The following is a 16342-nucleotide window of genomic DNA, read 5'->3' as shown; positions in this document are numbered from 1 at the left end:
ATTATGTATACTGCACCTATCACGAGAACGTTAACGTGGTGCAGTTGGCAGCTTTCTGTATTACGTAATGACAGTACGTAGTTTTGTACTGTACACATGCATTGTGCTGCTTTGTGCAGACCGCGCCGCGTACCCATGCACCGGGGGCACACACACACGATCTGAGCATGCAAACAATCACGCGAAAAAAGACTGGTAAAAGTGGTACAGTAGTATCGGCGAAGAATCGGGGATCGAGAATGAGACTGTGAGCATTATCATCTTCTGAGAAAGACGAAACTATCTTTAGACTTTTCCTACAGTGGGAGTTCATTTTTCGGTGGATGTATCCTGGTCACAACAGTCGATGTTTCCAGGCTGTGGCTTGGAGTCCACTCTGCCTGTCGACAATGAAACATTGAAGGAATGATGCAGGAATGCGCGGTGGTCGCTGGCTCCCTGCCTGGAGGAGAAGTAGACTGGGATACGGAATTTGGTCACCCAAACAGCACGTCCACTCACGTTGTGTCGGAGCCTCACCATAAAGCTGCGTCCTGTGTTGCAGGACGTTATCTCAAAGGTGCTGTTCTTGGCGAAGGCTCCTATGGCAAAGTGAAAGAGATGCTGGATGTTCTCTCTCTCCATCGACGAGCTGTTAAAATTCTGAACAAGAGGCGACTGAGAAAAATTCCTAGTGGAGAGTCTAATGTGGAACGGTATGATTGATGCCTGAAGCTGTTGTGATGTGTGCTAGTATAAACCTCGGCTCAGTATATGGTGAACACAGTAGCTGAGAAGATGTGCAGCACTGAGAAAGGAGTGGTGCTATAAATGGTGATCGAATTGATGAATTTGAAATTTCATTGACATATGTCACACACGCCTGTCATTTAACGAGCACACGCCATGACTGCATGTTGTACTGTGGGCGTGCATATCAACTGTGTACATGTAAACTACATTGTTGGTCAGGACATATTGTCATATCAACTTCAGTATTATGTATTATGCATGAGTGTAAACGTGGGGTGTTGTGGACTGCAGCAGCATCTTGATGCTACTTACAGTACACAGTTCTGGCATGTTCCATAGTTGAGTACCTGTGCCGAGTCAGGAACTCAGCTTGTGTCACTGTGCTAGACCCAGACACAAGCTCTGACTCAGTGACTGAAGCCCAACACAGTAATGTAGAGAGTACTGCTCAATGAAATCCGATCGGGTGAGCCAGGCTTGAACCCTGCACCAGTTCACATCCCAGCGTTCGCAGGCGTAGGGCTGCACAGCGCCTCACGTGACGTGGCATTGACTCTCTCAGTCGGATTTCAGTGAGCAGCACTGTACCTTATTACAGGGTGCGACAGAGCTCTCGGCCGTTGAAGGCCTGGTCTGAAGGAGTTTATCAATATCGTCTACGGAAGTGTCCTCGCAATGGTGATGGTTGTGTGCAGGACGGTCTAGTCGGCTAAAGAGCGCAGTGTAATGATGGAGGTGACTCAGCACTGTACCTGTGCTACAAATGCATGTTACCAGCCACTCGTGTTTGTCCGTGCTTATACGGAAAGAGGAGGTTTTGTCTGCAGTCCGGATTTGGCATGAATTTCCCCACAGAAATGAAACAGTACAACAGGCTAGTTCGTTGCCACGGGAATGGAACAAATGTTGAAGCTTGAACTTGAGAAATCATAATTTGAATCAATTCCAGTAAACCTGTACACTCCAGTTCAACCAGGCGCCTGTCACTGTGTGTCAGCATATGAACAGGCAAACGTTATGCCCCAGAGTATTGACGTACAAACTAGAGGTCTACCAGTGTGGAAATGCATTTTGAATTTGGTGAAGTTTTTTTTTGACAATGCGTCTGCTCATGCGAGTGCACAAATATACGAAGATTTCCGGGAAATGGTGCGTCAGGCAGGACGCACTTGGCAACACTGCAAATTTATACCACCACAATAGGGTGATAGAGTGGCATTGAATCGAGTAATTACTGTGCATATGGCGCAGTGTGGAGACAGCCTTGGGGCTGCATTGAATTGTGTCGGATCCGGTGAATTGGCAGTATTCACCGCCCCGGGTAGATGCACCAATTTGGAAATGGGAAACTAACCTGCCAGCAAGCCCTGCTTGGCCTAGGATTGCTTTAGTTCAGGAAATCAGTCAGTGGTGTTATCTTATCTGGGCACAGTGCAATGGAGATGAAGTAGCAAAGTATGTACTAGTACAGGTATCAGATGTATGCCCCCCCCCCCCCACACACACATACACATGGTCGTGTCATTATTCATGCAGTTGCAGCGAGCTCTGAAGCTGCACGAATGACCGCAATTGTCGTATTTACTGAAGTTGGGACATGTGAAGTCCAACCTCCCAAATAGGGCATGGTGCCACATCCCAGCCCTCGGGCAGCATCGAGATTCTGTCAAAGTATTTTAATGCTATAACTTTTTTTAGTGTGTCAAATAGCGCTTTTGTTTTTGCGTCATGTAGCACCAGATGCTGTCCCATTGCCATGGGGCTTGTACATGTACCTGTTCAGAGTGGGTGACAGAGAGTGGGTGTATGCTTCAAAGCCGACAAGCAGCTGAGCTATCGGAATATTGCGAATGTGCACAGAGGCACAGAGCAAACTACATGCATTCTACAACTTCTCATACCGGTATATATTTTAAAGCTTGTACATGTATGTGTATCTGTCCAAGTTTATGTGTATATGTGTGTATGTGTGTGTGCGTGTGTATATGTGTATTGTGTGTACAGGGAAATACAACTTCTACGCCAACTAAAGCATGAACATGTTGTCAAGCTCATCGAGGTTCTCTACAATGAGGAGAAGCTCAAAATATATCCTCATTGTTCCTTTGCACGCGGGGAATGTACATGTTGTGCATGCATGTCACTTTGTTGACGTGCTGCTACTGTAGCACCTGCTGGCTTATCTAGGCACCTGGGGACCGAAAGGACCTACTGTACTTTTAGAGTGCTGTACTTGTAACATTAGCTACTGCCAGAGCACGCTACAGTATCATGTCAACCCCTTTCATGCTCTGATCGTGGAGTGATGCGGATGCGGCATCTGTCCATGGTGCTGCAGATGCGAATCCAGTACCGGTCACCTCATGCTCACATGACATCGTAGATGCTGTGTCCGCACTGTAGGGATTGGTCATCGACACTGACAAAAGATCAAAAGGTGTGAGGTACTGTACACTTACAAGCAGCTCCTGCATTGCAGTTCAGCGATGCAGGCTCATACGGAGATGTGATTGTGGCCCTTTTTCCAGGCAAGAAACAATTGTGGGGCGATTTGGAGAGACAAAACCCTCTGGCTGGATTCCACGGTGCTGTTTGTACTTGTGTAGACTATGCCTATCGTTCTGGATTTATAAGCAATGAATTTTGTGCTCATGTAGAGTTCATGCATGATAAACCTCCGCAACCACCTCACCGTAACGAGGATAGCCAATCGTTTTGGATCGGCTTTATTTGTACGTGTCTGTGTGATTTGTACTTCGTGAAGTACGTGAATGTTCCTACCAGACGGATGCCATTTGTCCAAGCCATTGCTTGTGATGCATGTGTGTATTTCCTTGACGACCTGTCTGCACATATATGGTCATGGAGTATTGTGTGTGTCCGCTTGAAGAGATACTAAAGAGCACCAAGGAGCAAAAGTTTCCCATCAAGCAAGCTCACAAGTAAGCCAACTGGACGGTCATGTGCTGTTCTTTTCTGTCGCTCCCTTTTGGTGTTTCTTTCTCTCTCTATCTATATGACTGTCTCTGTCGCTCTTTCTTTTTCTCTTTATCGAGAGTAAATCTGCAATGGGCTGTGAACCGTCCTTCTACCAAGCTTTGTGACGTGTCCTCTTGTAGAAGCTACAAGCGTAGTCAAGTTTTCATTGTAAAATCCAACCCCTGCCACAAGATGGAAGTTGGGAGCTGTGTGTTCATGGTTTTCCGTGACATGTTTGTTGCACCTGTTTATTCTCCTCTTCTGAATGCCCTCAGCTATTTCTGCCAGACTATATGTGGAGTTGAGTACCTGCACAGTCAGCGTGTGGTGCACAAGGACCTGAAGCCGGACAATCTGCTCTTATCTCAGCAGCAAGTTGTCAAGATCTGCGACTTTGGTGTTGCCGAGGTCAGTAGTTGTGCATGTATCAAAGTAACAGTTGTGCTCGGTGAAATCCGACCCGAAGTGCATAGTTGACGCCCTGAACTTGCACGGCCCTTGACGCCCTGGAAGTGGAACGAATGCGGCTGGACGTACACATATATCAGTGCAGTGATGCAATCGTAACTGGTCCAGGGTGCTAGTTTTGCACTTTCGGTCTGATTTCAGTGAGCGCAACTGTACATGCAGTGCATATTTTGTTGATGTAATCTCTTCTACGACGCACACGCTGCGAGTCTTTTGGGAAGTTTTGCCCCGTGCACTTGGCTGGGCTTTACATTACAAGGTCGGTGCCCAGCACGTGCTCTCACACTGCTCTGTGGCAAAATGCGCCGTTTTCTGAAAAAGGTGACGTCAACAAAACTTTCCGCTGTGGGCTGGTTATCTGCAGATTGTGCAGAAGAGATGCGGAGTTGCACACTCTTGTTTGTCTACTCTTGATAATAATGACTGTGTGGGTGGGTGGGTGGGTGGGTGGGTGGATGGGTGTGTGTGGGTGTGTAGGGTGTGTGTGTGTGGGTGTGTGGGTGTGTGGGTGTGTGTGGGTGTGTGTGTGTGTGTGTGTGTGTGTGTGTGTGTGTGTGTGTGTGTGTGTGTGTGTGTGTGTAATGGGCGCTGGATCATATTAGTACTCTTCTTGTGCTGCATTACCATACTTTACCGGTTGTAAGTCGACCCCTGTATCCGGAAGTCTCAATTCCGCGTTTTAAAGTTATCACCCAACGAAGCACTACTAACTACTCCCTGCTACTAACACATCAACAAATCATGTAAACATTCCTTATTGGAGGGTATAACGTCCCACTCCTTGAAAAAGTCCAATAAACTGGCACAAATGTGTACACATGGTGCACTCGTGCATGCAGTGCAGGTCATTTTTTTAAAGATACTGATAGTTCCCGGTTATAAGTCGAATCCTGGTTGTAAGTTGACCCCCACCCTTTCTCCTTCTATTTTTAGTCGTAAAAGTCATATCAGAACCTCCCAACTTTGTCACCCAATGAATCACTGAACGTCATGAACTGCATCCTGCTCAGCACAAGTAAAGTTAGGCAGTTGGTCCGCGTGGAATACTCGGACGGAGCCAGCGTGCATTGTGCTGTGCATCATAAATAGATTTCGTCCGGCTTCTGTGCATTCTGCGAGATGTACTTCAAGTTTGTAGCACGTTTATGACTAAATGTTTGCTGCTTCTGCTCTGTTTGCATTGCATTGTTTTGTTGTCCAGCGTCTGGACTTATTCAGTATTGACGACTCTATACACACGAGCCAGGGATCACCGGTTTTCCAGCCACCAGAGGTCTCACTGGGCCATGACTCGATGTCGGGTTTCAAGCTCGATGTTTGGGCAGTCGGTGTCACGTTGTAAGTATCTCTCTTGTCCTTTTTTCCTTGCCATGACGCAGTAGTGTTTCTGGCATACGGATGATATGCACAAACTCAGATGCACCATTCTAAACAAGTACATGTACTGTAATTTGAACTAATTTCCCAAATTTTCGGTACTTTCGGTGCATCTGTTTCATACCTAAAATTTCAATACACCGAACAAATACTAACACACATGATCCAATAGGGAACTGCTTCTCTGTACCGAAAATTTCTGTTCACCTAACCTGGCCTTTTGCCCTCATACCGAAAAAATTGAGCACTAAAATTTCTGAATTTAGACATTTCAGAAATTTTCGGTGCTCAATATTTTCGGTATGAGGGCAAAAGGCCAGGTTAGGTGAACAGAAATTTTCGGTACAGAGAAGCAGTTCCCTATTGGATCATGTGTGTTAGTATTTGTTCGGTGTATTGAAATTTTAGGTATGAAACAGATGCACCGAAAGTACCGAAAATTTGGGAAATTACAGTACCTTATTTTCAGAGTATAAGCCGCCCATTTTTTTGTCGCGAAATGTAGACATCTGCCCTGTTTATCACCATTAATTTGACCATTGTAATATATGCCGCACCGACCTTTTGGGGGTGACTCACTGGTGTGTAAAGTGCGGCTTTAATATACAGTCAACTTCGCTTATAACGACACTCTGCGGGGCATCAAAAAGGTGTCCTTATTTGCGAAGTGTCGTTCTACCCGAAGTCTCATTATTACAGTGGGATGGGACTTTGCTCTGGGCATGGAAATTCTGTCGTTATTCGCGAATTGTCGTTATATCCGCAGTCGTGATTAGCGAAGTTGACTGTACTCCGAAAAAATACGGTAGCTTTAAGGTGGACCATACAAGGAAAGAACAAACTAGAACTGGTTAGCTGGACTACAATCCTAAAATAAATAAATTTCACGGTTCGCGTGAGACTCGGCTGGAAGCCGAGTTTTCCGCATCCGCCGTGGGAACGCCACCACCCTCTAGGATCAAAGGCGCAGATGCAGCGCCTAAACGGTGGGAGGTGAGTAGATCAGACCCACCACCAAGTGGTCAAAGACCGAAATCCCATTAGCTGCATCCATGTTACCCTCGTGCCAGGCCACGAGTTCCCAATTAACTGTGGGTCACAGCACGGCTGGAAAAATTTCTTCCGCTTCCAAGCAGGACTTGAACCTGGTACCCTCTGTTTCTCAATCATGGTCTTAGACCATCCCACTATACCTGCCTGCTACAATCCTAGAATGGGGGGTAAAGTGATGAGTGTCATGTAGGTACAGAGTTAGTGTAATGTCCTAATCTATACCATGCAGCAGTGTTCAGTGTGTAGGAAGTGAAGTAAGGCTTGCAGGGTAGAACATGTGTGTGTGTGGGGGGGGGGGGGGGGTGCACACGTTCGTCTGTGCGTGTTCTATTCTTGCTCACTGCTTTCTTTCTTCTGTGTGTGTATCAGGTTTCATTTTGTGTCTGGGGACTATCCATTCATGGGAAACACAATTTTCCAGCTCTTCGAGACGATAGGGAAAGGTGTTTATACCATGCCGCCTGGTCTATCGGAGAGCCTACAAGATCTTTTACGAGGTTTGTTGGCTGATCCTGCTGCTACGCTTTGCTGTTCTTTCCCTGCTTCACATGTCCGGGCATTGACAACGTGTCATGTTTGCTATTGTGGCACACAGGTTATCAGTGTGCAGTTGCTAGCATTGATCCTGGTGGAGCTGCACAAACGATGTACCGTAAAGTCTTGTATAAAAGCCGCACTTGAATAGAAGCCGCCCTCGAATAGAAGCCGCAATTTTGGGCCCATCAAATCACACATAAGCCTGGTTTTAGTGTTGACATACATAGAAATACCTGTCTTGTATAGAAGCAGGGAGTCGTAAAATACCAGGAGGCGACACGCCACACATTTCACGATCCGAGGATTGCTGCACTCGACCCGCGAAATTTGATGCGTGATTGAAACGTCGTCGTCATCTTCTTTTTCTCAATTGTTTTTGCTATGCTTCGAGGCCTATTCTGGATCTCCAGAGCGAAAGCTTGTTGTTTCTGATACGTACCACGCATTACCTTGGGTTGAGCCGTGGCTTTTAATTTTTTTTTGGGAAGTTCACTGCTTTGGAGACGACGGAATGTCAAGGTAAGTTATTCACGAAATGTACTCAAATTTGAATTGAGTAAGTGCGAATGACACCCTGTTTTCGGAATAGTTCTCCGCTAAACACACCATGCCCATGGCCCCTTCATGTTGTCCAAGTTCCATTCTCGGTTTGTGTGAAGTTTCGAGATGAAGATCGATGATGTACTCACCTTTCCATGGAAGGGAAAAAAGTAGCATATCAAACAGAATCCATGCAGCATTTGATGCCACTATCCTCATTCTTCTGCATTCAAAGTGTTTCACATTATGGTCCATGAACTACACACAATATTCGTCATTTCTTAACTGTTCATAGCTGTTCATACTTGAAGTAACTGTGTTCTGAACACATTGCCTTCAGGAAACGTAAGGCCGAGTCGCCTGACCGACTGAGCAAAGTTCTCTGCGACGAAAGTCACACTATCGGCAAATGCACTCAAGGCGAATACCCTTGAATACCCTGTATATTGCTTGATCCACTTATCACAGAAGCATACACACACACACACGCACGCACGCACACACATACCATGCATACGCCCGTCGCAAGAGAAGAACGCAAGTCTGCAAATGCACTGGATGTGCACCCACAGATTTTCTCTTATAGCAATGATAGCGAACAAGATCTGAATGAGACAGATCAAGACTTGCACCAGATAACTCTATAATCCACACAACTGGCAAAGCCATGTGAATCGACCACCAATGCACAACACACATACACCTTTGGACCTTTGGATGCCCATTGCTCCGTGCAATGATAGCATCAGGAGTTGCAGTATTTCCTGTGGCGAGTTAGATCATTGGGCTGACGGAAGTCCCTGCCACAGCCGCAAATGAACACTCTAGGCTTTGGCACAGCCGCACACATATATACACACACACACACACACACACATACACACACACGCATGCTCGTGCAACATTCACATGTCACTGCTTCAGTTGTTTTTAGCTGTGTCATATTGTGTCTTATACAGAGCTTCACTTTGGGAAAAGCTGTTGAGATGCTGGAGAGCACTTGTTGCCATGCTTGCGAAATTCCAGCACCATTGCATGCCTTCAGCTGGCACACTTCCTGGCGTAGCAGATTTCCAAAACCTGATGCCTTGTGTAACTGTGTCCTGATAACATGCAGGAATAACTCCATCGCCTCAGTAACACTCGCCTGTCTCATTGTCAGCAGTTCGCATATTCCATGGATTATTGCACCTTCCATAGGCCTGTACACCATGGTGGCACTGCCACTCTTACATGAATCTGCACATAGGCAAAGCAAGGGTTGAGGGCGGAGGTTTACATTATAATGTCAACAATTTACATACTAGGTACACACGTAATTTTCAGGACATGAATAAAATAATATCCTGTCACAGTTTCAACACTGTCACATGTCAAAGTGAACAGACAATGCACCGTGGGCAGACTCCCATTTTTCGGGTGAGTTTGGGGCGCTTAGTACGCTACAGATTATACATTCGTGTTCACAAGGACAAGACGAGACCAAAAATGCAGACGAGAGAATCTCACCAGTAGTCCACAGCTGAACATCTCCACAACTCAGGTCACCAAGTGGATACGTGGCGTCATCTACATCTTCCACGGTGGACTCATCACTTTGGCAGGCATCTCTGTCAAGCTCCGTCATCTACATCTTCCACGGTGGACTCATCACTTTGGCAGGCATCTCTGTCAAGCTCCATCATCCTTTACCTCGTCAAGGCACAAACTTAGAATCACCAAATCAACTGCTGACACTCGGACGATTCCTTGGGAGCAGGATAATTTTTTTGATTTTTGGGACCAAACAGCGAACGCGTCCTTTGTGCATGACCTGCGCCGCTTTGACCTCATGGGGATTCTATATTTTCCCTCAGCACTCGTGCCCAAGCTGAGTCAATCATCCGACGCGGTTGTGCATCTCGTGTCGCCTCCCGGTATTTTACGACTCCCTGTATAGAAGCCTGCAAAATTTCACCAAGAAAGTCATAGAAGCCGCGGCTTTTATACTAGACTTTACGGTATACACTCAATCTGCAGACAGCTAGCGGTTTTGTCCTTGTTAGGTCTGGTCAGCGGAGCTCGGAGTCACTGGTCGAATCCATCACAATCATGTCTAGCGAACAACAAGGCGTTTTGTTACGTGCATTGCATAACGTTTGTGTCCGTTGCTCTTTGACTGTACTATGTTGCTGTGCAGGTATGCTGGAGTACGACGCAAGCAAGAGACTCAGCGTACATGCCATCATGCAGCATCAGTAAGTGCTGGTTTCGTGCAGCTTTTCAGCCCCTGCTTTCCTTGCAGAACGCTGTGGGCATGGCGATGTGCGTAGGGGGACAAAGAGGCAGACTGAGACTCAGGCAGAAAAAAATCAGAAGCTGTACACTCTGGGTTGCATGTACTCCTGGTCACATTTAGAAATTCCCAAAACAACTACCGGTATGAGAGTCTGGTGGGAAGCCTGAAAAGCAGTGCAATCCCTTCAGGCAGAGTGCTGACCCTTTTACAGTTCACCTTTTCCGCACTTATCGTGCTGTCACTGGGCAGTCATACAAACTTTCGACGGCTCCCTGCTTTCACACATCCATTTGGTCTGCAGGGTCAAAGGTCTCCTATATTATGTTGCATGTAATGTGTAGTCTGAATGCAGGCTTGGGAAAAGGTTGTCTTTTAGGTTCCATGTATTTTTTGTACTGTGTGTGCTATGTACGTAGTCTGCAGAGCGTCTTAGAACAGTTGGTTCATGACTACACCACACGGTGTCGTTGGCACTGAACAGCTTGAGCTCGATAGTCAGTTGCGCAACCGATAGCTCGCCGGCTAGCACCAGCTTGTCATGTGGAGGTCTTACATGCGCATTGCTCACGTTGCCATGTGTACACAACTCATATACAATGTATACATGTACTTGTTCATGCCTTGGTTGCCTGCTTCAGTACGACTTGTAACTTGGAGTTTTCTGTGGCGATTCTCTTGTTCTGTGTCGCCCAGGTGGTTCACATCAGCGCACTCCTTGCAGAAGAAGGAATCTTGGTTACCCATTCCGCCTCTGTGTGACTTTGAGCATGACCCGCTGCGTGGCATGACGTGCGTGGATGCTCTGATGTCCCTGCACCAGCACAACCTGCCCACGTGTCCGCTGTACCTGTCTGAAGATCACATGGTTCACCTGATGAGCAGCGCTGGTCAGCACTCCGTCCTCGGCTCCTCACAAGTTCTACCCGACAGCATACTGGAAGCCGTGGGCACGTTCAGCGTGAGCTCGTCGTCCGATAACATTGCACACAACCGCCCGCTGCAATCCATTGGCTCGGTGTCACGAGAGGATAGCTTTGGCATGGACAGTGTGCGTGGTATTTCCACCCCTGATGCTGAAGCAGGCGATAGCGTGTCAAAGTGCAGCGACTCTGTTGTGAGCCGGCGGCAAACGTTTTTCAAATCCCGAGACAAAGGTAGGTGCTGGTTATGGTGCATAACGCTGCTTTCCTTCATGTGCAAGGATTTGTATGCCTGTAGTATAATTATTTTGTTGTTAGACTGCAAGCAGCGTATTCCCTCCGCTCTCCATGTCATAGTTTGCTGTGTGTGTGCGTGTGTGTGTGCGTGTGTGTGTGTGTGTGTGTGTGTGTGTGTGTGTGTGTGTGTGTGTGTGTTCACATGGCTTCGCCAGTTGTGTGGATTAGACAGTTATCTGGCGCAAGTCTTGATCTGTCTCATTCAGATCGTGTCCGCTATCGTTGCTATAAGAGAAAATCTGTGGGTGCACATCCAGTGCATTTGCAGATTTGCGTGCTTCTCTTGCGACGGGCGTATGCATGGTACATGGTGTGTGTGTGTGTGTGTGTGTGTGTGTGTGTGTGTGTGTGTGTGTGTGTGTGTGTGTGTGTGTGTGTGTGTGTGTGTGTGTGTGCATGTGTGCACATGTATGTGTGTGTGCACATGTATGTACGCCTATATGTTAGTATGCGCCCGTGTGTATATGTGATGGTATGAGTGTGTGTTTGTGTGTGTGCACATGTGTGTGTGTGTGCACATGTGTGTTCGTGTGTGTGTGTACCTGTCGCCGCCCCGGCGACCTCAAGCGCCACGAACCTTTCTGCCGGTTGCGGCCAAATTAGTCCTTTCTCTATCATTACCTTCGGCAATGGTTAAATTCAAAGTTTAAAGCTTGTGTGTGTGGTTGTGGTTGTGCAGTTTCGGGTCCGTCGTCATCCGATTTGAGCAATGTCAGCATCCAGCTCAGTCACCGGATGTCCGACTCATCGAATCCATCGTTCATATCCAGTGGGAGTAAGCGTAACAGCACGCATAGCCACACGGGTGGTGCTGAGTCGTCGGCTGGTCCGATGTCCTTAGCCTCACATCGTGCGCTACGCCCGCAGCTCAGTCCCAATAGAGAAGAGGACGATGGCGAAGTCCCAACTGTAGATGGTCCCACCGCTAATGGTAAGTCATCAACTTCTGTTGTCACAGCAGGAGATGAGCCCCAATCGCCAACGCACTGTAGGCAGGCGTCAGCAATTGATGGTTCCTGCAAGAAAGCCATTGCCAATCGGAAAGCGGACACAGGTGCGGGTAATGCTGCTTCTGTGGCGTCCGCGCCTGCTACGCCGACGCAACGCCACTCGTACAAGCCATTAAAACGAATGCGCAAGGCCGTGCAGTGCCGCCAACAATAGTAGAAGCCAAGTTGTGCTGAGCACACATCCCTCCTCCTCCTCCTCCGCCACCACTGTCGGTCTCCAGCATGTATATATGTGATAAACCAGACCTCATATCTCCGCATATAGCCGATCATAGTCTGCTCTCGTAGCCATAAATTAGTATTATATCATTCACTCCGTTCACTTGAAATTCTGCATCTGAAATTATAACATCCATTCACAGCCTTGGGAGGATGCACCTCAATAATAAGTATCCTCCTTGGCAGCACGATAACTAGCGTTTGAAGCATGTTGACACCGAAGCAGAGCTGTTCTATCGCCGTCAGTTCAGAATCCAGTGTGTCATGAACTAATCTCTCAAATCACCATATTCCAATCATATTCAGTTTACACTGTCTTTCTCTCTTTCTCGCTCTCGCTCTCTCTCTCTCTCTCTCTCTCTCTCTCTCTCTCTCTCTTTCCTCAGCATGTTGAGATCTGACCTATGCAAAAAATTGTATATAACGTAACGAAACATATGCCTCACTTCTCATACCGTTTCTCACTAGACCTTTTATAAAGACTTCTTTCTTTTCTATGTTTTATTGTTGTTAGTACTATAGTAAATCAGCGGACTCAGCTATGTAAATATCTTTAGGGCAGCCGAGCAACACGCCTCGTTGCTCTTCTCTTGCGTGTCGTCTGTTCTTGTTTTTAAATATGTGATCTATACTTTCTATGGCCCAGTCTTTCTTCCATTGTTATCAGTTTAGTTATCTTGTCGTTGAACTGGTGGTCTTTTTTTTTCTTCTGTCCATTCATTTCAACTCTCTGTTTGTTCTCCAACAGTGTGTGTTTCTTCTTTACCACTGAATCTATTTAGACGCAAAGGAATCTTCCTTCTTCCACGCCTACCACTCTACTTGACATGTCTCGACTTATTATCTCGCGTGCGTGTGTGCGCGCACGCATGCGAGAGCATGTGCTTGATTGCGTGTAGTGTGCAGTGAGGTTCTTATCCATCCTGCCCTCTGTCCCGGTGAATTCTGCAGATTGCAGAATTCTGAAAACGTGTGGACTGTTGCAGAAAGGCCCAGAAGCAGCTCTTTTGTTCTTCTCTTCTTACATAATGGACATTCTTCACCGATTCCATCGGCAAAACAGCCTCATTGCAGCAGACTGTTACCAAGAGTTGATAACTCTTGCTGTTATGTGTTACGCCAAGAGTACCCCCCCCCCCCCCCCCCCCCCCAGAGTGTGCAACTGCACTACAGTATGGGTGCTGTCCCGACAGAATTTCAAGTTGACGTCATTTTGATGATGCAATGCGCACTGTACACGGATTATCAGACGAATCCGGAACCTGTGGTCGACCGAAGCCGATCGATCCTGTACAAATTAATTATTGCAAAGAAAAACGTGTGATGCGTTGACACCAGGGAGTCGTCAAATACCATGGTATTTGACGACTCCCTGGTTGACACCCGTACACATGTTGTAAATCACTGCTGCAAGGAGCATTGCGTCATAAATAATGACGTCAACTTGAAATTCTGTCGGGACAACATGGTATCATGTGGGAGTTGCACATTCTGGGGGGTTATGACTTGTGTACTCTTGGTTACGCAGTGTTCCCCAGGAAACGATCTCATGCTAACTCTGCATTATTATTATTATTATTATTTATACCAGTATTAAATTTTTGATAGGGCAATCCCCACATGCACAGACCTAAGCCAAGGCCTTCTTACAGGGTACCCTAAATGTGCCAATAGAGAGGTTCCGGGGTACGATTTTCCGTGCCAAAATCCGTATGGGCGCTACGGATTTTTTCCAGGCGTGCTCCATACGATTTTTCGGCACGAGAATCCGTGTAGATTCAGGGCATGTTCGATTGGTAGGATCGGGATCCCGATCCACCGGATCCACTGGATTCGCACCCTTTCGATTGGTCGGATCCGGATCCGGATCCTTCGGATTTGGATCCGGTCAACCCTCCTCGGGGAGCAGGGTTGACCGGATCCAACGGATCCAAATGTGACCTTTGTGCATATATGGCTGGTAAAAATCATTTTTGTACGCATTGTGGTACGCACACGTGGATGGAGATAGAGCTTGTTGACTTTTTGTACGACCTACGGGATGAGTACGACGTTCACCCTTTTGGGTGCCTTGTGAGCGCCATTTTCAACATGGCAACCGTCAAGGTCCAAAATAAAGTGTTCAGTTGAATCTGAAGGATCCGAGGGATCTGAGATCTGGATCCCGATCCCGATCCTTACCAATCGAACATGCCCCTAGACTGGCTTTCATACGAACCATGCTTCGTATGGAGATTTTGCGTCATCGGGTGCAGAAAGATTTTTCGCGTACAAATTTGGTACGAGAAACATCGATTTTTCGCGGGAAGTTTTGATTTCGGTACAAATTTTCAAAAATTAATAAAAAGGCATAGCGCGGGAATGTGACGTGTTTGCGATCGTAACCTAGGCAATGACGGCAAACATTATAAGTTCCGTACCCCGGAACTTTTCACTGCTCGAAAACGACGTATAAAAAATCCGTACAGCCTCCACGGATTTTGGCACGAAAAATCGTACTCCGGAACCTCCCTACAATACAAGGTAACGGAAGCGAGAAACAGATGTGCAAAGGCGAATGTCAGCAGGTAGAGAGTTCCAACCAGGGAGTAGTACAATACAATGTACTACTCCCTGGTTCCAACGATCTGAGCCTAGAAAACTAAGGCTGTGTTTACATGAGAAATTTCAACCCGGGTCGAGTTCAGCCCGGGTTGAAAGTCTGTACGACAGACAAAAGAGGTGAGCGTTTACATGAAGACAGTTGACCCGGGTCAAATACTGATATGCCGCCAAAAGTCCACTTCTACAGTCCTGTATGGTCACGTGAATCCGTTCGCGCGAAATTTGCATCTACAGTGCTGTTCAAACCTGGCGCGAGATACGCACAGAAGTACGTTTGTACGATTTTCTTGACCCGGGTTGATTTCAACCCTCCCCTTGGGGGGAGGGTTGAAATCAACCCGGGGCGAAATTTCAACCCGGGTCAAGCGCAATGCGTCATGTAAACGCGCCATTCACTTTGTGCACATGGCGGGTTGAAATCTGACCCGGGTCGAACTCAACCCGGGTTGAAACACTTCATGTAAACCAGGGAGTCGTACTCAAACTAGGGAGGTGACACGGCACAGAAATCCGTGTCACAGGGGTTGACTCGCACCCTTGACCCCTCGTTGTTATTTTTGGAATAGTTCAGTCCAGTCCAGTCCGAAAGGTCATACTCGGATCGACTCGCCTTCTGTACTTCACCTCCAAGCGTGCCGCATGGGTGTCTAGTTTTTGAAATTATTGAGGCAGCACATTTCGTTTAGGGGCCGTCCGTAAATATCGATGTTTTTTTAGAGACGATATTGGTGCTTCTCTCCCTTGACCCCCCTCCCTCCCCCCAGAAGACGCACATGTACATCTAGATCATGGAATCAATATTTTTTGGATGCTCATGAAGTGCCCAGGATGTTGAGGGTCCGGTGTAGGCGTGAAAATCCCGCCGCACTCACGCAATAGCTGCATCGCCTGGGGGGAGCGAACCGGGTTGGCGCTGCAGTGCTCACAGCCATCGTGTACGAGCCAAAGCGGCTACGCTCGGGCTTGAATTTTTTCAAATCCTTGTTCAGACAGTGAAGACTGGAAACTCTTGTGGAGTTCGTCCGTGTTTGTTCGCACTGCCTCTACGTCTTGAAAAAGGTCTCCTGCAGGCATCGTTCGGCCGATTTCCACAATCAATAGCTCATTCTTTTGCTCTTGAAATTCGCCATGGGCGTACAGCTTCCAATTTTTGATTTTGTTCTTGTGTCGCGAGTTTTAGCTCCGCGAACGGAAGCTGGTTTCACATTTCTTGTATAGCCATTTAGACGTCCGCGTGCAGGGATCGGCGAAACTTCAGATATTTACATCGATATTTTTCTGATGCTCGAAAAGACGCACATGGCTCAAACCCCCTCCCCCCCCAGACG

The 16342-nt window shown here is 47.2% G+C and overlaps 1 protein-coding gene across 1 annotated transcript; it reads left to right on the top strand.

Annotated features, from left to right (window-relative positions):
* The first annotated feature begins 238 nt into the window (after window positions 1-238).
* On the top strand, window positions 239-13231 carry LOC135815169 (serine/threonine-protein kinase STK11-like). Its single transcript, XM_065328428.1, has 9 exons — window positions 239-695; window positions 2737-2824; window positions 3589-3674; window positions 3987-4119; window positions 5381-5517; window positions 6979-7106; window positions 9866-9923; window positions 10658-11118; window positions 11861-13231. Exons 1-9 carry the CDS (start codon window positions 406-408, stop codon window positions 12343-12345), a joined length of 1866 nt encoding a protein of 621 aa, XP_065184500.1. The 5' UTR covers window positions 239-405; the 3' UTR covers window positions 12346-13231.
* Window positions 13232-16342: the final 3111 nt, after the last annotated feature.

This window comes from Sycon ciliatum, chromosome 4 (assembly GCF_964019385.1).
Source record: "Sycon ciliatum chromosome 4, ocSycCili1.1, whole genome shotgun sequence".
In the NCBI taxonomy this organism is placed as follows: Eukaryota; Metazoa; Porifera; class Calcarea; order Leucosolenida; family Sycettidae; genus Sycon; species Sycon ciliatum.
The sequence above is the reverse complement of the archived record's forward strand: the minus strand, read 5'-3'. Positions and strand labels throughout refer to the sequence as shown.

Coding starts and splice junctions, on each gene's coding strand:
- LOC135815169 (XM_065328428.1), top strand. CDS start 406: ATGATGCAGGAATGCGCGGTGGTCGCTGGCTCCCTGCCTGGAGGAGAA. Junction 2,825..3,588: donor AGGAGAAGCTCAAAATATAT/CCTCATTGTTCC, acceptor GTCTGCACATAT/ATGGTCATGGAGTATTGTGT. Junction 11,119..11,860: donor TTTCAAATCCCGAGACAAAG/GTAGGTGCTGGT, acceptor GTGGTTGTGCAG/TTTCGGGTCCGTCGTCATCC.